At 35.6% G+C, this 26,979-nt stretch overlaps 2 protein-coding genes across 3 annotated transcripts in view; one reads left to right on the top strand and one right to left on the bottom strand.

The window, feature by feature from the left end:
- The window catches only part of adora3a.1 (adenosine A3 receptor a.1), an 80,706-nt gene that overhangs the window by 33,558 nt on the left and 20,169 nt on the right, over positions 1-26,979 (bottom strand). For both annotated transcript variants that reach the window (XM_073954761.1, XM_073954760.1), the window contains exon 2: positions 6,075-6,476. The gene's annotated coding sequence lies outside the window, so the exon portion shown is untranslated. The remainder of the gene's footprint in view (positions 1-6,074; positions 6,477-26,979) is intronic.
- On the top strand, positions 5,895-16,293 carry LOC108179103 (adenosine receptor A1). The gene is made up of 2 exons (XM_017356781.4): positions 5,895-6,499; positions 11,572-16,293. The coding sequence occupies exons 1-2, from the start codon at positions 6,111-6,113 to the stop codon at positions 12,197-12,199; spliced, it is 1,017 nt and encodes a 338-aa protein (XP_017212270.1). The 5' UTR covers positions 5,895-6,110; the 3' UTR covers positions 12,200-16,293.

Below are 26,979 nucleotides of genomic sequence, written 5' to 3'. Positions count from 1 at the left end.
TAATTGCAGACATTATTAGAGCACTTTTCCATCATCATCATCACCAACAATGATGACGGCAATAAACAGATTCAATAGTGCTGTATGCATCACGCTGGTCGTGCGCGGCACAATTAATGCTTACCGCTCGAGTCAATAGTCCTACGGGGCAGCCGAAAGCCCCTTCTGCCTGATTCACTGATCTCTCTACAATTAGATGACAGCATGCATCACCATGACAACTCAGGGTTTTATGGTTCTCTTGTCACTCGTCTCTGACAAACTGCACAGACTGTAATGCCTGATGAGAAGTATTGACCAGAACATTTCCATGTGTGTTTCATAATGTTTCCAGCTTGCTTTTGTATATCACCTGCCTCTTTTACCTATTATAAATTGTCCGTCGAATGCAAAAGAAAGGTCAAGACTGGATCAGCAGGAAATTCAATTATAAACAAATTTGCCTGGCGCTTCGAAAAGTGATAGTACAGCCTCACATCAACACAAACAGTGCACGAAGACTCACTGATGAAATATGAAGGAAGCGATGGACTAAGCAAAATATCTTCAATAACACTAAATCTGAAGTATAGCATTTCCCTGGAAAGCGTTCTGGTGTTTGCAGCATCTTAATGGAATGAAAGTAATCAAAGAGATTGCCTTATTAAGACGTTCTGTCAGAATAGTACAAGAACAGCATTTACTTTGAACATCACTGTGCTGGACAGTCTTAAAATGGGGTTGTACATCCGAAGAGAACAATTTAGGAAATTTTTGGCAAGGTGGCGTGTCTTTTAATTTCATTACGACACAGCTAGCTGTCTGAAAAGCTTGATTGTGATTGGTCAATAGTAACGTTATAGATCAACGTATTCGTTGAGTTGCTTAAAAGATCAATATTTTTCATTAAAATAAATAAAGATCAAAATGAAATAAAAGTAATGGGAATAATTCTAATAATTACAGTATAAAAGTAATGGGAGTAAGCAGATTGGTGGGCGGGGCCAAAACAGAGGAGTGTTTTTGAACATGTTTTGATTGGCTCAAGCCATAGTGGGGGTGGGGTTTTGGGGTGGGGTCAGATGGAGGGATCTCTCAGAATTTTCATTGCATGACTTGGAAACATCCCTAAAAATGTTTGATTAACGTTCGCATTAAGTTATATATCATTATTATTTGTAATAAAATATCCAAATGTTTTTTATACAATGTATTAACTTTGTAAATTGTTCTCATTACTTTACCATTAGCAAGTTCTGAAATTTTTGTTTAACATTCCTATTATTTTTTAAATAAAATGATCCCTTATTGGTAATTTTAATTAAATGTTTCCAGCTAAAAAGATTTAGGCTCTAAAGATGTTTCTTAAATTTTTCCATTAAGTTAATATCCTTATTTTTTCAAATAAAATGTCAAAATGTTAATTCCTTCATATAATGTATTAACAATGTAAAAACATTATCCTTACCTACCATTAACAATTCTAGGTTATAATGCTTGTGGGTGGCGCAGTGGATAGCACTGTCGCCTTACAGCAAGAAGGTTGGCATTTTCTCATTTTGTACATTTTGAGTTTGCATGTTCTCTTCGTGTTGGCATAGGTTTCCTCCAGGTGTTCCGGTTTCCCCCACAGTCCAAAGACATGCTCTATAGGTGAATTGGGTAGGCTAAATTGTCCGTAGTGTATGAGTGTGAATGAGTGTGTACAGGGTGTTTCCCATTAATCTTCTTTTTTACCTTCCAATTAAGTTATTAAATTAAAATGTCAAAATGTCAATTTTTTTAATACAAATTATAAACGTTGTAAGAAAGTTATCATTACATACATACATTATAGCAATGTTCTCTGAATTTTATTTGAAAACGTTAATAGAAAATTCTCTTCACATTATATTAATGTTCACAAAATGTTTCTCTAACATTCTCAGTAAGTCATAAAAGGCCTTATCATACACCCGGCGCAATAAGGTGCAACCAGGGCCGGAGTGGGACTCCTTTTCAGCCCTGGAGTTTCAAGCCTCAGACCGGCCCACCTCAGTTCCCTACTGACTATATTAAAATAAGGTCTTTTTCAATTCAGTTTCTAATCACATTATCACGTCTTTTTTTGAGAAAACAGCTGCTTTAGAACTTCAAATGTTCAACCACCTTAACAGCATTATATGTCTTAACAATAAAAATGGAAAAAAATAAGTTACTCAGACAAGGATCAAACCCGGGTTGGCGGTGTCATAACCTAACGTGCTAACCACTGGACCCCAACGACTGTACAGTAAAAAGTGACTCATCTGAGTTATATCATCATTAACCTGCAGGCTGCATCTGCAAGAGCAAAGCTGAGGTAAAATAATGAATAAGAAGACTGTGGTCAAGTAAATAAATTAATTAATTTAAAAAGTGTGGCTGCTGAGAGCAACAGATTCTGCAGCTAGGGACACCGGCCCTCGCGGCCAAAAATGGACCGGCCCACCGGGAATTCTCCCGGTCCTCCCGATTAGCCAATCCGGGCCTGGATGCAACCTTAATTTTTTGGTTTTTCACCACGTTGTTTAAATAGCAAATCCATTTGCTCAAACTTTTGTGGACACATGGGTGTTCAGGTCTAGATAAGAGGTGTGTTAAGGTGCATTGTTGGTGCGTTGCTATTTTGAGGAACTAAAATAGATTGCGCAATTGACCAGCTGAAAGCAGGTCTAAAGTCCAGCGCAGAGTGCATTAGTTGTGTGCTTCGTTTACACATTGTTTAAAACACACAGGATGTAGAGTAAAACGCAAATATCTTCATAAATAAAAAAGAATTAAAGGATTAAAAATTGCAAAAATTATTATTTTCTACATAAATATAAAAACCACTGCCTTCATGCCTTCTTCTTCTCGGGTGGCTTTTTTTAGTTCATTCATGACAATTTGCTTTTGTATAATGTTATTATTATTAGCAGTATTATTTATTATATGCATATTTATATTTGTTTTATTAAAAACAAGCTCAGATTTGTCCACCTCAGGTTTTGGACCATATGGGGCATAGCATGTGTGTTTGGATATAACTCACCACAGTTATTATTGTTCATTTATTCACTGAACATTAGAAATTAGAATTTAGAAATAGTTTAGAAAAAAATCTTTGCACTTAACAAGCAAAAAAATTTATTATATATGTATGTATCCTTATCCACGAAAGAGTGAAAGAGAAAGGGAAAGTAAACTGGTTTATTCTCAAACACACCGATAACTCATTAAGAGAATAAGCACAACCCTGTTAGACCACGCGCTGCGGTGCAGAGAGTATTTTTCCATCCTTAAAATAGAAAAAGTGAATTCGGACAGGCCCTTAATGCTTTTGTGCACTGCGCTTGAGACTTTGCGCCTAGATCATTAAAATAGAGTCTGAAAGGTTTTTGTGGAAGGTTCTCAAAACATTCCAAACGTTCATTGTTTTAGATGTTGTATTAACATTATTGCTTGGTTGTGATAACATTATTAAAGATGTTTCCATAACATTTCTGTCTCATGTTATATTAATGTTCTCAAAACATTATTCTAAATGTTATTAGAACATCACATTCACATTATAATAAAGTTTGAAGATCATTTTCCAAAAACATAATTTTAGTAATATTACAAACTAACATTTACACAACTTTTAAGAAACGCTACAGAATGTAATGTAACCTGTTAGCTTGTAAACACCCACAAATTCAGAAACATTTTACATTAACACTTCCTTGAGTTAATTAAAAGACAAATATATTAAATGCAAATAAACTAATAAACATTGAAATGAAAAGTCTATTATAAAACACAATATTTTATTTGTTTTAATCTAACCATACCTGCAAATTATCCTATTATTAAAATCAGCCAGCAAGTTGAAATGAAAGAATTGGAGACTCCAGTTCCTAGACAGTTTTCTCATTAAAATCACTAGTAAAATAAATCTCAGTAATGTCAACTTGCCATGATCTCCATCATCAAATCCATTAATCAGATTATCTATTACTTTTGACCTCCCCAAAGAGCACTATAAAAAAACATCTAAGATAAAGTTGATATTACAATAAAGCATAATGAAAATTCCCCTGAGCTACAAAAGCGCAATAAGATCCACTGTGTTCTGACTCAAAAAGAGAATCTCAGCTCCGCATGAGAGGACTAAAATAGACATGACAATAATGCAGAGGAGCCCAGTGAACAAGATGAAATGATCATGGAAGGCAAGTGCTTGCCTCAATACTGAGACGAATCCATTACCACACTACAATGAGCATTACTGAAAAATTAATTTGATGAAGATGATGTCCGATTTCCTGGGTAGAAACATTTGAATATCAAATTATGTCTGTGATAGAGACACAGAGCGACAGAGGCAGGAAGCAGAGGTTTCTGGGACATGCATGTGCCAGATTCAGGGTTAAATACAATTTTGGTTCCCATTCGGTTCAAGAGTGTGAATTTTAATCGAGTTATCCACGACCCACAGGATGTTGAAAAGGAATTTGGACGGGAATGACAGGAAAAGGAATTTAGTGAACTGAAATGTGAAGAAATTCAACAAAATAGGCAAGAAAGATAATATTTTAGGTGTATTTAATAGTTTTAAAATGATTAAATTAATAATTTTATTGTGTAAGTGTGTTGACTGTCATATATATATATATATATATATATATATATATATATATACAAAACTATAAATCAAATGATGTCCTGGAAATTGTAATCTATTGTGTAAACTATTTTTACTAAAAAAATATATAGATTATAATATAATATAATAAAAAATATTATAATAAAAAACTAAATAATATAATATAATATAATATAATATAATATAATAAAATAAAAAACTAAATAATGTAATATAGTAAAAATATAATATAATATAATATAATAATATAATAAAAAACTAATATAATATAATATAATATAATAAAATTTAATATAATATAATATAATTTAATATAATATAATTTAAAATAGCAAAAAATATAATATAATAATGATATTATAATACAATAAAATTATTTTAAAATAATATAATATAATATAATAAAAAACTAAATAATGTAATATAGTAAAAATATAATATAATATAATATAATAAAAATAATATAATAAAAAACTAATATAATATAATATAATATAATATAATATAATATAATATAATATAATAAAAATAATATAATAAAAACTAATTAATATAATATAATATAATTTAAAATAACAAAAAATTATATAATAAAAATAATATAATACAATTAAAATATTTTAATATAATATAATATAATATAATATAATATAATATAATATAATATAATATAATATAATATAATATAATATAATATATGTGTCTTGAGCAGCAATATTTTATTTATTTAAAATATAATTCATTCCTCCTGTTAAAAATAGACTACAGTTAGTTATTTACTCACAATTTTACTATTTTACTGTATTTATGATCAAATCAATGAGCCTTTTTCTGAAAGCTTTAAAAAAACATTCAACCACAAATAATTTATTGGTAGTGTCTATAAATATCAACATAATTCATATAATTCACATATTAGTCAAATACAATTTCTTTATGGAAATAAACTGACCTTTAATAAAATAACCCAACTGACTAAAATAAAATAAAAAATAAAAAACATACTGTGTGTTGTGCGTGTTTCATTATCAAAATTTAACTTAAAGCATAATTTTAATTATTTACATTTAATAATTACCTACATTTTAATTTGAACTCAAACCTTCAACTGTGAATTTCAAAAGTCAAAGCTCCCAATGCAAAATAGAGTTTGAGGTTTGGAAACGGTGTGAGGAAAAAAAAGAGCGAGAAAGTGAGAGAGAAACTGTGAGCAAGCGAGGAAATAGTACTGCAGCGAATGAGAATAAAACACCCCTCCCTTCCAGCCAGCAGAGTCTCCGCAACAGGAGAAGGAGAAGCAGGAGTTCCTGAAGATGCAGAAAAGAGGACACACACCATCTCAAAATAACCACAGAAGACATGAAACCGCTTGTGAAGAAATGCAAAGTGCTTTCCATGTACTTCCAGTGACACTTATTACAGTATAGTATTAACTGAGAGCACATACCAGTATATAGGATGCAATGAGATTCTAGGAGATCCAATGGAAGAAGAAGTGTTGCTACAGATGACCAAGATGTCAACGCTCACAGTTACGGAGAGTTGGGAGAAGGTGGATTTGATGTACATTTCCATTGAAAGCACCATTGCTTTGGCGTCAGTGATTGGGAATGTGCTGGTGGTCCTGGTGGTGTGCTTGAACCAGGGTCTGCGGGACCCGACCTTCTGCTTTATTGTGTCTCTGGCGCTGGCTGATATTGCAGTGGGTGTTCTGGTCATCCCACTGGCGGTGGTCCTTAGTTTGGGTCTCAACACACAGTTTTACACCTGCCTCTTCATTTCTTGCCTGCTCGTCATGATCACACAGAGCTCCATCCTGTCCCTGCTGGCCATCGCCATCGATCGCTTCCTGCGCGTCAAGATCCCAACAAGGTGAGTGTGAAAAACACACCATATCACAGATTCTGTTTGTTTACCATGGCAAAGTTAACCAACATCAGAGAATAGATTTTTCTTTGACCGTATGAATATGTATTTATGTCTGTATTATATTATCTTTGAATCAAATTGCAAAATTCTAATTACCGCTTGTTTTTAATGCAGAGAGTATAGAGGCGGGACAGTAAATTTGACATTGTTCTCTCTTCTGGCTGCTGTTTGCAGTCTCACACATTTTTCTGAATGTCTTGACTAATAATAATGACTTTTCTGAGTTTTTTTTATCATTTCCCGTTGACTGCTTTCTAAGTCTAATCAACTTTGACGACTTTTGCTACTGAGAAACCCGGAAATGTGAAAATGTCCAGATTTCACTGAGAAAATAAAAAGAAGTAGGATTTTCATGCCTAGGATGAAATAGGATTTTGGTGGACTTGCAGTCTATCTATCTGAGGTAGATCCATCCATCCAATGATTTATTTATTTATTTGTTATTTATATTTTTATTACATTAATTGCAACATTTTCTTACAGATGTATGCTGCACAGAGCTTTTTACACTGGATATACAAAACAATTGAACATGGAAATCCAGAAAGATGGATGGATGGATGGATGGATGGATGGATGGATGGATGGATAGATGGATGGATGGATGGATGGATGGATAGATGGATGGATCTCAGAAAGACAGACAGAAGGAAGGACAGTTGGATGGATGGATAGACAGATGCAGTGATCGCAGAAGGATGGATGGATGAATGGTTAGATGATAGATAGATGAATGGATGGATGGATGGATGGATGGATGGATACAGTGACCTCAAATGGATGGATGGATGGATGGGTGGGTGGATGGGTGGTTGGGTGGAATGGATGGATGGATGGATGGATGGATGGATGGATGGATGGATGGATGGATGGATGGATGGATGGATGGATGGATGGATGGATGGATGGATGGATGGATGGATGGATGGATGGATGGATGGATAGATAGATAGATAGATAGATAGATAGATAGATAGATAGATAGATAGATAGATAGATAGATAGATAGATAGATAGATAGATAGATAGATAGATAGATAGATAGATAGATAGATAGATAAACAGATGTATGGATGGATGGATGGATGGATGGATGGATGGATGGATAGATAGATAGATAGATAGATAGATAGATAGATAGATAGATAGATAGATAGATAGATAGATAGATAGATAGATAGATAGATAGATAGATAAACAGATGTATGGATGGATGGATGGATGGATGGATGGATAGATAGATAGATAGATAGATAGATAGATAGATAGATAGATAGATAGATAGATAGATAGATAGATAGATAGATAGATAAACAGATGTATAGATGGATGGATGGATGGATGGATGGATGGATGGATGGATGGATGGATGGATGGATGGATGGATGGATGGATGGATGGATGGATGGAGTGACTTCAGATAGACAGACGGACGGACAGATGGAAAGATAGACAGATGCAGTGACCTCAGATGGATGAATGGATGAATGGTTGGATGATAGATAGATGAATAGATGGATGGATGGAAAGATACAGTGACCTCAGATGGATGGATGGATAGATGGATGGATGGACAGGCAGGTGCAATGACTTCAGATAGATTGCAAGTCCACCAAAAAGTAAGTAAAATATTATACAGAGAGTGGCCTATAACTTAAAATCAAGCAAAATCTTTAGGATTGAGTATCTTATTTTTTATGCTACAGTATTGAGTTCAATAAGTATTATATTTTACCAGTATAGAAATTAAATAATTGCTCACCAAGCCAAATAGCTTTCAATATGTTTCATCTAATCATAAATCAGAGACGCAGTGGAGTATATTTTTATATATGCATTTTGCAAAGATGAAACTCTACAACTTTTATCTCTAATGCATCAGTTGTGTTTTTTCATGTTTCTTGGCCAGACTGCAGGACAGCAATATATCTGTTGGTTTTTTAATGCAAATCAATGGGCTAGTGTAATGCAAGGCTTTTAACTAAATTAAACTCCTGCTGTCTGTCAAAGGAAATGATGTTCACCGGTCTGATAGTATTCTGGCAGTGGACCTAACCGCCCTCATTTGCTTGATGTTTGATGCGATGTGACTTCGACGGCTTATGTAACACATTTCTGGAGAACAGAAAACCGAATACATTAAAATATATAAACTATATACCTTTTAAAATGTTTACTAAGAGTACTGGTATACTACTTTAGAAATTGATCTTGCATTACTTAAGGCAACTGCAACTTGTTCAATACACAAAGTACTGTTACTACTAGGCAATGCAAGGCAAGGCAAGGCAAGGCAAGTTTATTTATATAGCACATTTCATACACAGTGGCAATTCAAAGTGCTTTACATAAACAAGAATAAAAGAAACAAGTAAAATATAAATAAAAACAAATAATAAAAATGAGTAAAAAAAAACAGGTAAAATGTGATATAAAAGAGTAAAAAAGAAGAGAAAAACATAATAGTGCAATCTACTACTACTACTACTATTACTACTACTAACAATAATAATAATAATAATAGTAATCATCATTTTTAATTAATTTAGACGTAATTTTGGAGTTGTCTGGATAAAGATAAAACACCAGGAAAAGCTCCAAAAGCCAGCATAAGAGCCTAGTTGCTATATTGTACAACTGAAAATAATCATTTTAAACGGCATTACTAATCTCAAGTACCAACTCAATCTCACGGCAATTCGTAACTTTTTGATTTAGTGGCTAATTCGTCTGAATTTGTGCAATCTAATTCGTACAATTTAGTACGATTTGCTCATCACCGAATGACGGTTGGGGTTAGGGGTGTGGTTGGGTGCCACACCTCCTTTTTAAAATCGTACATTTTCGTACGACTGAACTCCGAATTTGTACGAATTTGCCACTAAACTGACAAAACGTAAAATACTTACGTTTCCTCAGACTGCAAATATGCATTATACCTAACTGACACTGCCTCTTTTGATGATTTTAAAAATGAAGATAACATGTTTATTAAACTGATTATGAAAAATAAACTGAAAAATAGGGGTGTAGAATGTCAATGGCAGAAGCTGAAAACACTCATTAAATATGTGTAGTAAATATAACTGCACGTTTCATTCAGATTTCATGTAGATTTCATATGCAAGCTGATTTTATTGTGGTTTAATATTCGTCGATTGTGTTTTGATTTGGTGTTTGGTGCTACTTTTGATGTATTTTGTCACAGTTTATGACATTTCATGTTATACAGGGTTGCCAACTTGTCACTATGAAATAATGGACAAAGCTAAAAAGTCCTAGCAAAGTTATTAATAATGGCCCAACCTTGTTTTTTTTTTTTTTTTGGTTTTTTTTCCATTTCTGATTGCTGATCTTTTTAAACAAGCAAATTAGCTGATCCTGATCCATTGAATATAATAATATTAAAATAAAATAAAATATAAAAAAAATAAAATGATAAAATAAAAATAAAAATTAATAATATAACAATAAATAAGATATGGGTATAAAGTTTATCTGCTTTATTAAAGCCTGAATTATCTGCAAGACATCCACTACACCAAATAATGTGCTGCATAAATTAGCTTGGTTGTGTGGTGATTTAAATTATATTGCACAATAGTGAATATAAAGCTTCTGACATCAGCTCTATGCAGGGATGGGCAAAAATACATTGAAAAGTATTTTAAAATAAAATACCAAATACTTAAATTTCATAAATTTTCTTGTCAGCTTAGTCCCTTTATTAATCCGGGGTCGCCACAGCGGAATGAACCGCCAACTTATCCAGCAAGTTTTTACGCAGTGTATGCCCTTCCAGCCGCAACCCATCTCTGGGAAACATCCACACACACACATCCACAGACACACTTGTCTTTGGACTGTGGGGGAAACCGGAGCACCTGGAGGAAACCCACGCGAATGCAGGGAGAACATGCAAACTCAACACAGAAACGCCAACTGAGCCGAGGATCGAACCAGCGACCCAACGACCTTCTTGCTGTGAGGCGACAGCACTACCTACTGCGCCACTGCTTCGCCTAGATACTTGAATTTGACATGTATCAATGCAAACTACAGAATACAGCAGCCATAAATGTATCACAAACAAAATACTGTATTTTAAAAATACTACAAAATACTTTTACAAGAGAGCATAACGTTTATTTCGCAATCCTTCTTTTAACAGGCCAATTCCATCAAACCCTTCCCCATTAAACTGATTTAGTGAAGTAAATAATGACGCATGAAGGCAGTAGTTTTTAAATTCATACACTGCTTAATACACACAAGATGTAGAGCAATACGCAAATATCTTTACATATGAAAAAGTATTAAAACATTAAGGATATATATGGGATATAATAAGAATATATATAGGATATAAATATAAAGGATTAAAATATTACAAAACATATTAATTTCTAGCCTACATGAATTTAAAAACTACTGCCTTCATGCCAACACGGGGGAAAACATGCAAACTCCACACATAAATGTCAACTGGTCCAGCCGGGACTCTTCTTGCTATAAGGTGAGTGACAGTGCTAACCACTGAGCCACCTACCTGCCCTATTTACAATATTTTAAATACTATCCAACATACAGGATGTCCCAGGAAATAAGGGATGGTTGGCAACTCCATTTATTTGGCCCAAATGTTATTTGTCTTTTTTTTATTTTTATAAATATATACTATGAAAAAGACGGGTTCCACACAATTCCTTTTTGTCCAAAATTGATTACAGTAGGTTCCCTTAATCATTTTTACAAAATTTAAGTGGATTGAATTTAAAACAATTAAACTGACCCTAAATAAATCTCAAGAATTCTGTTGCTTCAGCTCATTTTAAATCAGTAGTTTGAACAAGCAGCACAATATTTTTTTTAAACGTACAAGTAAAATCAAATGTATTTTCCCACAGGGCGTCCCAGCCAATAAGGCATGGTTGGCAACCCTATTTATTGGACCCAAATGTTAAGTTTCTTTTTAAAAAGTAATACATGTCATTGTCTTTGTAATGTTTTGGCAGGTACAACATCATCGTAACTCAAAGACGGGCGTGGGCAGCTGTGGGTTTGTGTTGGCTCATCTCTTTTCTGACTGGCTTAGTGCCTATGGCCGGTTGGCACCGCAGCCCACCCGGAAATGTCAGCACGACGCCAATCCAGTGCCAGTTCACCAACGTCATGCGCATGGATTACATGGTCTACTTCAACTTCTTCGTCTGGGTGGTGGTGCCGCTGACCATCATGATCGGTCTGTACGCCGAGATCTTCCGGGTGATCTGCCGGCAGCTCAATCGCCGAGCCGAGGCCACTTGCGACTCCAGCAAATATTACAGAAAAGAGCTGAAACTGGCGAAGTCTCTAGCACTCGTTCTGTTTCTTTTCGCGGTCTGCTGGCTGCCACTTCACATTATGAACAGCATTGTGTTTTTCTGCCCCACATGCAACGTGCCCAAGAGTGCTTTTTATGTGGGCATCTTCATGTCGCACATTAACTCTGCACTCAATCCCCTGGTGTACGCGTTTCGCATCCAGCGCTTCCGCGATACACTGATTCATATCATCCAGCGCTTTGTGCTCTGTAAAACACCATCAGCCATCCCGAACCAGCATGGCCCTGGACCCATCACAGAGAAAACACAAGTTCAATAGCACTTCGCTGGCAGGCTGGGCTCCAAATGAAAAAATCCACCTACGAAGGGCACTTAGGAGTAAGAACAATGATATTGAAGAATCCTCCTAAAATAAAAAGAGGATAAGGAATGAAGGCTCAACTAATGAACACTTTATTCCCATAATTCTATGCGTGGGCGATGATTGACTTGGCCACGGATGCGTTCCACTCCACTATCAGACAAACACTTGTAAACTTCCCTCTGGGAATTTCTGGCAGCACTTTAAAGTGCGTTCCACTTCGTCAAGTGGATGAGGGAAGTCTGCATGGACAGACCCTCAAACTCTCGATTTTGACCAAGGGAGCGAGTCTGCTTTATATGTACACTATGGCACCTTTATGTCCTACAATGCAATAGGATTGTGTCACTTTCCAGCAGGCATACAACATCATAAGACGTTAAATTAGGTTAGATATAGGTCATGACATCAAGTGACCAAAAATCAATTTCTAGCCAGGGTCTAAGGACAATGTTATTTTGACATCCAATAACGACGTTGCTATTTGGTTGAAGCTGTAACATTATTGGATGTTGATATTAGGTTGATTTTAGGTTGTGTTGGAAAGTGACCAAAATCCAACGTTGGGCCAACATCTTAAACCAGTGTCAAATTGACGTCAAATACTGACAATTGTTTATAAGGTATGGCAACCAAAATCCAACATCTAATAGACGTCATAGTGGTAATGTCCACACAACTTCAGCCGTAACATCATTAGACATTGATTTTTGGTTGATTTTAGATTGTGTTGGAAAGTGACCAAAATCCAATGTTGGGCTAACATCTTAAACCAATGTTATATTGATGTCAAATGCTGACATTTGTTTATAAGATATTGCAACCAAAATTCAACTTCTGATAGACATCATGACGTTCAAAAAATGTCAAGCTGTAACATCATTAGACGTTGATATTAGGTTTATTTTAGGTTGTGTTGGAAAGTGGCCAAAATCCAACGTTGGGCTAACATCTTAAACCAGCGTCAAATTGACATCAAATACTGACATTTATTTATAAAGTATGGCAACCAAAATCCAACATCTTATAGACGTCATACTGGTAAAGTTCACACAACGTCAAGCTGTAACATCATTAGACGTTGATATTAGGTTGATTTTATGTTGTGCTGGAATATTACCAAAATCCAATGTTGGGCCAACATCTTAAACCAACATCATTTTGACGTCAAATACTAAGATTTATTTGTAGTGTGTGGAAACCAAAATCCAACGTCTGATAGATGTCATACTGATAACGTCCACAAAATGTCAAGCTGTAATATCATTAGACGTTGACATTTGGTTGATTTTAGGTTGTGTTGGAAAGAGACCAAAATCCAACGTTGGGCCAACATCTTACACCAAAGTCAAATTGACGTCAAATACTGACATTTATTCGTCAGGTATGGCAACCAAAATCTAATGTCTGATAGACGTCATATTGGTAATGTCCACACAACATCAAGCTGTAACATCATTGGACGTTGATATTAGGTTGATTTTATGTTGTGTTGGAAAGAGACCAAAATCCAACGTTGGGCCAACATCTTAAACCAGCGTCAAATTGACGTCAAATACTGACATTTATTTATAAAGTATGGCAACCAAAATCACACATCTAATAGACGTTAGGTGGTAACGTCCACACAACTTTAGCTGTAACATCATTAGGCGTTGATATTTGGTTGATTTTACGTTGTGCTGGAATATGATCAAAATCCAACGTTAGGTCAACATCTTAAACCAACATCATATTGACATCAAATGCTGACATTTATTTGTCAGGTATGGCAACCAAAATCTAATGTCTGATTGACGTCATAGTGGTAATGTCCACACAACATCAAGCTGTAACATCATTAGACGTTGATTTTTGGTTGATTTTAGGTTGTGTTGGAAAGTGACCAAAATCCAACGTTGGGCTAACATCTTAAACCAGCGTCAAATTGACATCAAATACTGACATTTATTTATAAAGTATGGCAACCAAAATCCAACATCTTATAGACGTCATACTGGTAAAGTTCACACAACGTCAAGCTGTAACATCATTAGACGTTGATATTAGGTTGATTTTATGTTGTGCTGGAATATTACCAAAATCCAATGTTGGGCCAACATCTTAAACCAACATCATTTTGACGTCAAATACTAAGATTTATTTGTAGTGTGTGGAAACCAAAATCCAACGTCTGATAGATGTCATACTGATAACGTCCACAAAATGTCAAGCTGTAATATCATTAGACGTTGACATTTGGTTGATTTTAGGTTGTGTTGGAAAGAGACCAAAATCCAACGTTGGGCCAACATCTTACACCAAAGTCAAATTGACGTCAAATACTGACATTTATTCGTCAGGTATGGCAACTAAAATCTAATGTCTGATAGACGTCATATTGGTAATGTCCACACAACATCAAGCTGTAACATCATTGGACGTTGATATTAGGTTGATTTTATGTTGTGTTGGAAAGAGACCAAAATCCAACGTTGGGCCAACATCTTAAACCAGCTTCAAATTGACGTCAAATACTGACATTTATTTATAAAGTATGGCAACCAAAATCACACATCTAATAGACGTTAGGTGGTAACGTCCACACAACTTTAGCTGTAACATTATTAGGCGTTGATATTTGGTTGATTTTACGTTGTTTTGGAATATGATCAAAATCCAACGTTAGGTCAACATCTTAAACCAACATCATATTGACATCAAATGCTGACATTTATTTGTCAGGTATGGCAACCAAAATCCAATGTCTGATTGACGTCATAGTGGTAATGTCCACACAACATCAAGCTGTAACATCATTAGACGTTGATTTTTGGTTGATTTTAGTTTGTGTTGGAAAGTGACCAAAATCCAACGTTGGGCTAACATCTTAAACCAATGTTATATTGATGTCAAATACTGACATTTATTCATCAGGTATGGCAAAATCCAATGTCTGATAGACATAGTGGTAACGTCCACACAACGTCACGCTGTAACATCATTAGACGTTGATAGTTGGTTGATTTTAGGTTGGAGGCGATGTTGAGTTCTGACATCAACCTGATTTTCATTTCCAAACAAACTGCAACATCCCCCGATGCTGGGGTACAACATCAAGCTGACGTCATGTTGATGTCCTGTGCCTGCTGGGTTGCGTATAAAGGCGTATAAATAGACGTTTACAAGTGCTCAAGGGCTTATGGTGTTTCATTTAACCCAATTTCAGATGCTCCGCCACTAGTTGACACTGGTGTGACTTATTCATGAATAATGACGTACATCAGATGTTAATGGGTAAAGGGAACAAAAATGAAGCCTGGAACACATCCCAAGTCAGTTCCAGGGAACATCTTTGGTCCTCAACACCCTTAATCTCTTCAAAGCTCTCAATCTGGAGGGTAAACCCTTTTCAGGGGGATTAGGGTTTAAGGATGAGCCCTTCGAAATGGAACGCAGGGCCAGCATTCATTTGAAGATGTTTTGCTTGTTTTAATTAGCACCAAACTGACTAAAAGAATTATGCAAATGAGAAACCAGCCAAAAATAGCGCGGAACATGTTATTATGCATTCTGATCCACGCTGAGGAGGACACAGCAGACTACAATCTGGCATTACGGGTAGTTTATGCACCTGAATCAGCTCCTTATAATGCAGAGGGAGCACTAGTGTATCTGGAAACATGCCCGGTTATAATGCAGTTCTCCATCATTTGATGAATTACTGCTGCCAGGATCACTAGGAAATACACAAATATTGTTTTTTCGATGTAACTGCACCAAGCAGATAACAGTATGATTTGTTAAAATGATGCACTCAATGTTGAGCTTTATTTGAGGAGGTGTGTTCAGAACAGAAAGACAATGATAATAATATTGTATTAAAAGTGCAGTGCTGGTTAAGTTGAATGACGTGGGCACTGAATAAGACACTGTTTTTGTGCTGACATGCTGAATGTAAAAAAAAAAAAAAGAGTTCAACCATGGACAGATACTGTGCTAAAGAGTCTGCAGCTTTAAACAGCTCTTTCTTTTTGAATGTAATAAATTATGTTGTGGCCTGATGTTGATAAGGATGAGCAGCGGGTGATTTTCTTTAGATTATCATGTCACTGAATTGCACGTCAAACAGGAAACACACAGTGGAACAGAAATCAACACAACCGTTTTCTCCACCAATGAGAAAAACAACCCAATACAATTGTATTTATTCATTAAGATAAAGCCCTTGAGATGTACCATCTAATTTTCAAGGGGTCCCTCAATTAATATCAATCATATAATAACAACACCAGAAGACAAAACTAAACATAACTTACACAACATACAAAAAAAAAAAAAAACACATGTATATATATATATATATATATATATATATATATATATATATATATATATATATATATATATATATATATATATATATATATATATATATATATATATATATATATATATATGTATATATATATATGTATGTATGTATGTACATATACATACATACATACATACACACACATATATATATATATTTATATGTATGTATGTATGTATGTATGTATATATACATACACTATATATATATATATATATATATATATATATATATATATATATATATATATATATATATATATATATATATATATATATATATATATATAGTACAAAAACTATATACAGATCAGTGAATCAAATCACCACATAAATAATAACATTGTCAGGAAAAACAAATATAATGTAAAATAGGATAACAAAGTTTGCTTAAAGTCCTTAAGTGATGTAATGGATCAAATGTTAGCAGGTACATTTTTCTAATCTGTTGGACCCTTAAACATAAAAGCTTTTACCAATAGATTTTTTACAACGAGGAACAAAAAACAGAATGTCTAACTTGATCATTTAAGGGAAAAAAAAGTACAAAATATTGTTGTAAATAATTAGGATATTTAAAATGAATTCATTTAAATAAAAATTGAAGCCAGTGAATATGTCGTCTCGCGTGCAAAAATGGCCATTGCAGCAGATCATACAGTATACAATGATGTGTAAAAAGAACAACCCAAATCTGCAAAGTCTATTATATGCCGTATTAAGAGGAGCAAGACCTAATTTCAATGCACCCTGATAAACAACATCGCAATAATCAAAAATTGGCAAAAATAAGTTGGAGAGCTAGTTTTTTGCGAACACTAAATGAAAAACAATGCCTAGACCGATATAAGGTACTAATTCCAAAGTTATCTTTACTTACAATATAATTAATATGTGATTTAAAGGAAAGTTTAGAATAAAGCCACACACCAAGGTATTTTCAAGAGTTCACACTTAGCTGATGATGGGTAATAAGCTAGTCTGAAGAGAGCCCTGAGCTCATGAGATCCTCGAGTCTGGGGCTCCCACCCATTTGCAAGGCGAGAGGGGAGTTTGAGCTCAGGTAGATCTCAAAAATGTATGTCTCATGTTTTGGACTGTGGGAGGAAACCGGAGGACCCGGGGAAAACCCACGCGAGCACGGGGAGAACATGAACTCCACACAGAAATGCCAACTGGCCGGGTGGAGACCCGAACCAGAGGCATTCTTGCTGTGAGGCCGCAGTGCTAGCTACTGGGCTGCCGTGCTGCCCTATAGAGGAAAAAGAGGAGGAGAGGGGGTGGAAGGGGGGGATTCTTCTAGACGAAGTTGACTAGAGGTAAGATGCCTGGTTATTTATACTGGGTTAGGAATCGTCTGATTGGTGGTTCGTACATTAGCTTGACTTGGGGTCAGCACGTGATCCTCTCGAAATTAGTTAATAAATAAACTTTACTAATCGTATCAACTTCATCCAAAGAAGTACCATCATTACAAAATATCGAATAGGAGTAACTTTTTGATTTAAGTTTTCGTCTAGAACCAAAAACCAATAATGTTAGACTTAGTTTTATTTAGCACTAATTTATTATCTAAAAGCTAATTTTGTAAGAGATTAAAATCATAGTGAAGGCACAAATATTCATTGAATATTCATCACAATCCTATTATTATTATTCATTTTCCCTTAGCTTAGTCCCTTATTTATCAAATGAACGAATGAATATTCTTGCTTGTAGGCAGACTGTATTTATTATACTTCTTAAAAGGACAGAATTATGTCACAGCTTTACAGCAAATTCAAACACACATGAAATATAGTATCATCCATTTCTCTCATCATTTACTCAAACTAATGATACGAGGGGTGTTGCTAAGCATATATCATCCAATCCACCAAACCGACGTCATAAGAGAAGGATTAAGTTTCTTATAAAACCTGAAGGTCAAAGAAGGTCAAGGAGCTCCAGGATCGGCCAGCCCAGTCACCAGGCATGAACGTTATTGAGCATGTCTGGGGTAAGATGGAGGAGGCATTGAAGATGAATCCAAAGGATCTTGATGAACTCTGGGAGTCCTGCAAGAACGCTTTCTTTGCTGTTCCAGATGACTTTATTAATAAGTGATTGGAGTCATTGCAGAGATGGAGCTAATGGTAGTCAGGCACAGTATTCAATCTGTCTCCACTGCAGCATGACTTTGTATTCTATTCTGTACATTATTTCTGTTCAGTGACAAGACTTTTGTCTGAGCAAAGTCAGATCTGACTGTCCTAATTAATCTATAAAAATCAAGGCATGATCATATTTTATTTTGGTAAAAGAAGCGTAATCTAGAGGCCTTTGCTTTTCATATAAGCCACTTGTGATACCAAATGATCAACTAGAAGTCAAGTTATTATTTGATGTTCCTAAAACTCGGATAGGCGACAAGACTTTTGTCGGGTAGTGTATGGTTACAGGTTTTCATCATTCTTTAAAAATGACTTCTTTTGTGTTTGGCAAAAGAAAGAGACTCAGAGCTTTGAAACAAGACAAAGTTGTCAATTTGTTTTACATACCAAATTTTAATTTTATATATTTTTGATAGGGCGAGGCAGTGGCGCAGTGGGTAGCACGTTCGCCTCACAGCAAGAAGGTCGCTGGGTCGCTGGTTCAAACCTCGGCTCAGTTGACGTTTCTGTGTGGAGTTTGCATGTTCTCCCTGCCTTCGTGTGGGTCTCCTCCGGGTGCTCCGGTTTCCCCCACAGTCCAAAGACATGCGGTACAGGTGAATTGGGTTGGCTAAAATTGTCCGTAGTGTATGAGAGTGTGTGTGGATGTTTCCCAGAGATGGGTTGTGGCTGGAAGGGCATCCGCTGCGTAAAAACTTGCTGGATAAGTTGGCGGTTCATTCCGCTGTGGCGACCCCAGATTAATAAAGGGACTAAGCCAACAAGAGAATGAATGAATGAATATTTTTGATGACTGTTCCAGTTAACCAATAATACACTGTCCCAGTCTGCCAATGAACTGATGACTTAATTAAAATACATCACGATCAATAAATACCCATTTGTTTACATGGTGAGAAAGATGAGTCCTAGAAGGGTGAATGGTTTTGGTTCTCAGGCTCAATCAGACGACAAACCAACTGACTGACCACAGACTGACTGCCACAACAAGCGAGACAAGAGGAAACTCTGGCCAAGCACGAGACATGTTACAGACATCACAACAAATGTGAACTTCATGTCAGTCAGTAAACAAGTAAGTGAGAAAAGAAGAAAACACAACAAGGCCTATCATTCTGAAATCTTGAAGCATTATTTTGGCTTGACAAACTTCTAAAAGTAAACCACTAGCAACTTCTTATCGACCATGTCGATTACATCAGCTAAGTCTAAAGGCAACAGTAGCAACCACTCAAAACACAACCAAAAAATACTACTCTAACATTTCAGCAACAACACATAGAAAACTGAATTAAAACAACAGCCATATGACAAATAGCAACTTATTTTACTTAATTTAAAGCAATAGCTCACCCAAAAAATATACATTTACTCATCAGTTCTAATTTATTTAAGTGTAAGATGTTTTGAAGAACATTAGAAACTGGTGGACAGATTTAGTGCCACAGTATTTTTTCATACTATGGGTGTCCTTTGGCTTAATGCCATATTTATCAGGGGTCGCCACAGCGGAATGAACTGCAAAGTATTCCGGCATATGTTTTATGCAGAGGGTGCCTTTCCAGCTGCAACCCAGTACTTGGAAACACCCATATATTTTCGCATTCACACACACTTACACACTACGGCCAATTTAGTTAATCCAATTCACCTATAGTGTATGTATTTGGACTTGTGGGGGAAACCGGAGCACCCGGAGGAAACCCAGGCGACAGTGCTAACCACTGAGCCACAGTGTCGCCCTGACTAGCCTACCGCTAAACAATATTCTTGAAAATAAATGTTCAACAGCAGGGGCGGACTGGGACTAAAAATTAGCCCTGGCACTGTAGCCACACCAGCCCACATTATCACACTGAAACAGCCACATTCACGGACACGCACATTCACTACTTATATTGGTGTACAGATAGTAAAATAATATAAGAAGTACTGTATGTACAGTGTAATAGATATTTAAACGTTTAATGTATGTGACCCATTTATAACAAATTTATATATGCAATCATTCATTTTCTTTTCGGCTTTGTCCCTTCATTAATCTGGGATCGCCACAGCGGAATGAACCGCTAACTTATTCAGCATATGTTTTACGCAGCGTATGTCCTCCAAGCTGCAACCCAAACCCTATACACATACATTCACATACATGCACTACGGACAATGAAGCTCACCTATTGACCTTATTCTCCGCCGACGAGTGGGCGCTGCCATTTGAATCTTTTTGGCTAGAGACTTCCGGTCTCATTCACTTCCATTCATTTTTTGACGTTAAAAACTGCTCATTACGCTGCTTGATGTTGCAATTTGATATTTTCTTATTATATTATTCTACTTGGTCTGTATAGTCATGCAAACATTTGTTTGTAGAGCAAGTAGTTTGACCGTTTTCTGCCGTTTATTATTCCTAATCATTTCTTCCATAGGTGACTGAATCGGAAGTTCTAAGACAATCGCGAAAACAGGCGCACTTCCGCATTTTAGAATAAGGTCAATAGCACGTGTTTAGACTTGTTGTGGGGAAAACCAGGAAGAAACCCACACGAACATGCAAACTAAACACAGAAACACCAACTGACCCAGCCAAGGCTCTAACAAGCAACCTTCTTGCTGTGAGGTGACAGTGCTACCCACTCCGCCTCTGTGCTGCCCCCATTTCAAGACTAGTTCAGTTAATTTTATGCATTTGGCAGCGTCTGATTTTTGAGGCTTTTTTTTTTTTTTGCTTTTATCTTTTCAGCACCGCCTTTCCTTTTTTATGGTCCATCTCTGACAATTAGCTTGTGTTGCACTTACTGTTTGTTTAACATTCTTGCCAGATTTTGATTATGTCTGCGTAACCTTTGATTGGGTTGGCCCATCTCGAAACCAGCCGGTTGTTGCTGATTGGGCCAATGCTTACATTTATAATAATAATAATAATAGTAATTCATTTTATTTGTAAATGGCGCCTTTCTAGACACCCAAGGTCGCCTTACAATAAGCATCAACAGACATGCTAAAACAAATTAAACATTGCTAAAAACAATCATTGACCAAACTGGTTAAAACACAATAGCGAATATAAAAGAACATAATTAAAACATGATAAAAAAAATTGTTAAAGAAAAGCCTGCTTAAAAAGATGGGTCTTTAGACGTGATTTAAAAGTGTTAAGACTATCACTGCTCCTTAGATCTAGGACAGTGGTTCTCAAACTGTGGTACGTGTACCACTAGTGGTACGCAGGCTTACTTCTAGTGGTACACGAAGGAATCACTGAGTAATGAAAGAAAAAATTAACACAATTTTAATCATTTGATGTGTACGATAACACCGATGTGATCAGCATTGGCTGTTCTCTAATGCCTACAATCAAAGCGCTGTGCCAACTGGCGCAGAACTAGTAGAGAAAGAGGTGCATGGTGCTTGCAGAGCAGATACACACTAGAGTGGTGGTCCCCAACCCTCAGGCCACAGACCGGCACCTGTCAATTTTTACCGGGCGGCACAAAAAATCATTAATTATTTCCGTTCCGAGTCTGAACAATCATTCATTTTGAAAAAAAAAAAAAAAAAAATTTTAAAAAAATGACTGTATTCTCTTGTTATGTCTACTGTAGGTCACTTGAGTGCCAACATTTAACCCACAGGCTAGCAAAATGAGTAAGAACGGCAGCATGACGCACTTGCGTATTCCAGGCGTACACAGTTGAAAACATCTTAACTTTTCAGAATGTCGCACCACGAGTCTAGTGACAAGAACCGACTGATCAGCCTCTCAATTTCGTTAGACTAGTTATCTCAGACAAACACAGAACACCCAAACACTGCAGTGCTTTTTAATTTCTCCATAAATAAAACTTGTATCAGAGAGCAGCAAGGTTTTGTCAGCTTGACCTTAACATCCTCTGAGAAAAACGGGTTCCCTACCAATCAACATACAAGTTAATGTGTAGATTTCAAAGAGTTTTACAAATATGTCATATGCACATGCAACATGCATTTCAAAAACGATCAAAAATTCTATGAATATGAATATGACTCGTTTTCAAGCAGTGCAGTGCTGTAGCTGCTTAATTGGCCAACTACGCTACTTCATTTCAATACTGGTTATTATGGTGGTACTTGGAGAGACAATTTATTTCTGAGGTGGTACATGGTGAAAAAAGTTTGAGAACCACTGATCTAGGAGAAGCGAGTTCCATAGTCGAGGAGCCATAGAGCTGAAGGATCTGTCTGCCATTGTGCTCAATCGAGTGCGAGGTGGTACCAAGGTGGGGTTGTTGGCTGATCTAAGGGTACGAGAAGGGGTGTACATATGGAGAAGTTCAGTGAGATATTGAGGAGCGAGATTATGAAATGCCTTGAAAGTTAGAAGTAATATTTTAAAATCAGCACGACACTTTACTGGAAGCCAGTGAAGCTGATGGAGGAGTGGTGTGACATGCTCGTGAGATGGGGTCCTAGAGATGACACAAGCTGCAAGGTTCTGAACCAGTTGGAGATTATGGAAAAATTTGGAAGGAAGTCCTGAAAGAAGTGCATTACAGTAGTCAAGACGTGAAGTAACTAATGCGTGGATATGAAAGGCTGTTATTCAGAGCCGGCCCAAGGCATAAGCGAACTAAGCGGCTGCTTAGGGCCCCGTGGCCACCAGGGGGCCCCCAAGAGTGCTTGAAATTATTGTGTGACTTTCGTTTTAGTTAGTTGAGTTGTGGATTAGTGGTGGGACAAAATATATGCCCATTTATAGTGTTATTTCTGACCGCATTACATACTCAGGCGCCAAGATATTTACCTAAATTTACAAAAGATCTGATTTAATTAATCAGTTTTCCACACTGACTTTGGACAATTCCACACTGACAATGGGAAGTTATTTCTGCAGAATAATAGTTAGAATTGTCTTAAAACATATATTTTATGATGTAAGCAACACAGCTACAGTGAATAATGTGTGTTTTAAATTTATAGTGTGCGAATTATCAAGGATTGAAGATATATTGTTTGCACCAAGGGGGCCCCAAATAAAATCCTGCTTAGGGCCCCCTGAAGGCTTGGGCCGGCCCTGCTGTTGTTGGTTGTGAGAGGAGGGCGGAGACAAGTGATATTACGCAGGTGGAAATATGCAGTACGTGTAATATTATTGATGTGACCTTCAAATGAGAGTGTGCTATCCAAGATGTCACCCAAACTCTTTACCTGCACAGAGGGAAAAATTGTGCTGATATCAATGTCTATAGTGAAATTATTAGCTTTATCCAAAACACTTTTAGTGCCGATGAGAAGAGCTTCAGTTTTGTCGCTGTTTAATTTTAAAAAGTTAGCTGAAAGCCAGATTTTTATTTCAGCTAAACATCTGCTCAAAGCAGGAGGAGGAAAAGAACAGGAGGGCTTGGTGCACAGGTAGAGTTGAGTGTCGTCAGCATAACAGTGAAATTGTATGTTGTATTTTCTAAAAATGTGACCAAGAGGCAGTAGATATACGATAAACAGAAGTGGACCCAATTATTATTATTACTATTATCATCATCAAAAGCTGCTTACACGTAAAAACAATACATATAAAAAAATAAATAAAAAAATAGCTGACAGGCCCACATTTAAAAAATGGCCCGGCCCTTCTAGCATTTGCCAGAATTGCCAGATGGCCAGTCCGCCACTGTTCAACAGAAATAAGATTTCTGTAATTCAAAAAAGAACTAATAAAATTTTCAGACCATTTCAGGAATATGATGAGTAAATAGCATTTTATTGTAGGTGTACATATTGTTTGATATCTTTATTAAAATATTCCCAATTTGGCTTCGCTTTAGCCAATCTCTTTACATTAATAAGTAAGTAAAACTGGTAGTTATATCAGAAAACAATTGTATATAATAATTGTAATAATGGGCGACATGGTGGCTCAGTGGTTAGCACTGTCGCCTCACAGCAAGAAGTTCACTGGTTCGAGCTGTGTGGAGTTTGTATGTTCTCCCCGTGTTGGCGTGCGTTTCCTCCGGTTTCCCCCACAGTCTAAACACATGCGATGTAGGAGAACTGAATAAGCTAAATTGGCCGTAGTGTGTGTGTGTGAATGAGTGTGTATGGATGTTTCCCAGTACTGGATTGCAGCTGGAACGGCACCCGCTGTTTAAAACATATGCTAAATAAGTTGGTGGTTCATTCCGATGAGGCAACCCCTAATGAATATAGGGACTAAGCCAAAGAAAAATGTATGAATGAATAATTGAATAATGCAAGAAAGAACATTTACAAAGCACAATATGAATTAATAGACAAAAAGGACATAAATAAATAAAGATTACAGCAAGGAAGAGTTTTACATGCAATACAATTATGAGAGTATTTTAAGGAGTTCACATATAAATCAAAATCCTTTCTGAAAATAAAAAAAACAAAAGGGTGTTTCTTTGAAAATGTACATTTATGGATGAAAAATTTAGCTAGAAAAAGTAGTAAATTAATAATAAATGTACATTGAGAAGGAACCAAGGAATACAATTTTTGGGAAATATGAAGGTTTGGAAAAAAATAAATTTTCATTAAAATTGGAAAAGTCAACCCAAAGTACTTTACAGTAAATACACTCCCAATGTAAATGAGTTAGTGTTGCGTAATATTGAGTACAAAATGAGCATTTAGAGCAAATATTGTTATTAAATTTAGCTAGTTTGCTATTTATTAGAACGATTTTAATTGAGACTGACAGCTTTATTAGATAAAAATATTCAGTTCTGAAGAAGCCAGAACTGTTCTCAATCTATGTCACAAAATATATTATTCCAAAAACCGATGCAAACAGCCAAGTAAACAGATCTGAAAACAATTAATAACTAAGCGAATATCTTTGTTTGACATAGAACTGAGAAGAGTTTGGTCAACAAAAAGGTTTGAGTTGTCGAAAATAAAAGTATCTAAAGAAACTTTAGGGCCAGATTTGACTAAATACAAAACACAATCTTGCATCAAAAACAATGGCATATTCTTTGGGGGAAAATGGTAAAGAAGACATGCATAACTTCTTCATATGAGAAAGGGACACCACAGTCATCTGAAGCATCAAATCTTTTTTTTTATTTATTTAAGAATGAAAATATACAACCACAATCAGGAGATCAATATAAGAGAGACACAGAAGAGGGAAAATACGAGCTACATTAGCTGCAGAAAGAAAAAAGACTAACAAAACAAAGAAAGAAGTAAATTACATATACAAGTGTATAAAAATAAATAAATTAAGAGCATTACAGGAAAGCTATCTCAACCAAATCAGAGTCAATAGACAACAGTTCTTCATACTGTACCAAGAATCTGATGCATTATTTGTTGTTACACATACGGAAAGATTTGCGCAGTGAGACACTCCTGTCGGTCAAATTTATTTTTTGGAAGAAACAAAAATCACAAATTAAGATCACTATTTCTTGAAAATCTAACCTCTACTCCACACAGTATCTTCTTTTGGAAGAACCTTTATGATAATCTTAACTAGGAGAAAATCTGCCCACTACAACAAAAATTCTCTCACAAATAAGGTAAAAGTGGTTTCTTTAAAGCTGATCCATAGATTTTATCCTGTCAAGAAGTTTTTTACAAAAGTTTAGAGTTGACATCGACTTAAACTGTTCCTTTTGTGTGAATGCTGAGGAAACGGTGGTACATTTGTTTTAGTCATGTCATTACGTTCAGGAGTTTTGGATTAATATAGATTTCTTTAAGGTAAAGATTCTAATAGAATTTTCTATACAAATGAAAATGATTATTTTGGGGTATTTTAAATCGGATCCCACAAAAGAAAATTATGTTTTTTTAATCAATTTAATTATCTCCTTAAGTAAATTTTACATTCAAAAATGCAAATCCACATATAGTAAACCTGCATTTGTGGTCTTCATTAAGAATAAGGAGAATTATGTCAAGTTGATTTCTGGATCGTCTAATAAGAAAGCTTTAAAAACTGCCAAAATATGCTTTGCTTTTAAGATTCTTAAATTACCCCTTGTATTTGCAAAAAATCTTTAATGTTTTTTGTTTTCTCTCTTCTCTTTATCTCTTGTTTTTTTATTGTTTCATACTGTACATTTTGTCAATGTCATTTGTTGATTGATTCTGTCATTTTTGTTTTATGTACTATTATGTATGTATGTATGTAGGTATATATGTTGCTGGTTTCAGCAATAAAATAAATAAATAAATAAATATAAGATTTGAGCAGTGAGTCAACCTGAAGCATCGAATCAGCTC

This window comes from Danio rerio, chromosome 6, assembly GCF_049306965.1.
Source record: "Danio rerio strain Tuebingen ecotype United States chromosome 6, GRCz12tu, whole genome shotgun sequence".
Classification (NCBI taxonomy): domain Eukaryota; kingdom Metazoa; phylum Chordata; class Actinopteri; order Cypriniformes; family Danionidae; genus Danio; species Danio rerio.
Note: the sequence above shows the minus strand (reverse complement) of the source record. Positions and strands in the feature narration are given on the sequence as shown.

Excerpts from the sequence above, each read along its gene's own strand:
- LOC108179103 (XM_017356781.4), top strand. The coding sequence starts at position 6,111 with ATGGAAGAAGAAGTGTTGCTACAGATGACCAAGATGTCAACGCTCACA. Across the intron at positions 6,500-11,571 it reads CGCGTCAAGATCCCAACAAG|GTACAACATCATCGTAACTC; the intron begins GTGAGTGTGAAA and ends ATGTTTTGGCAG.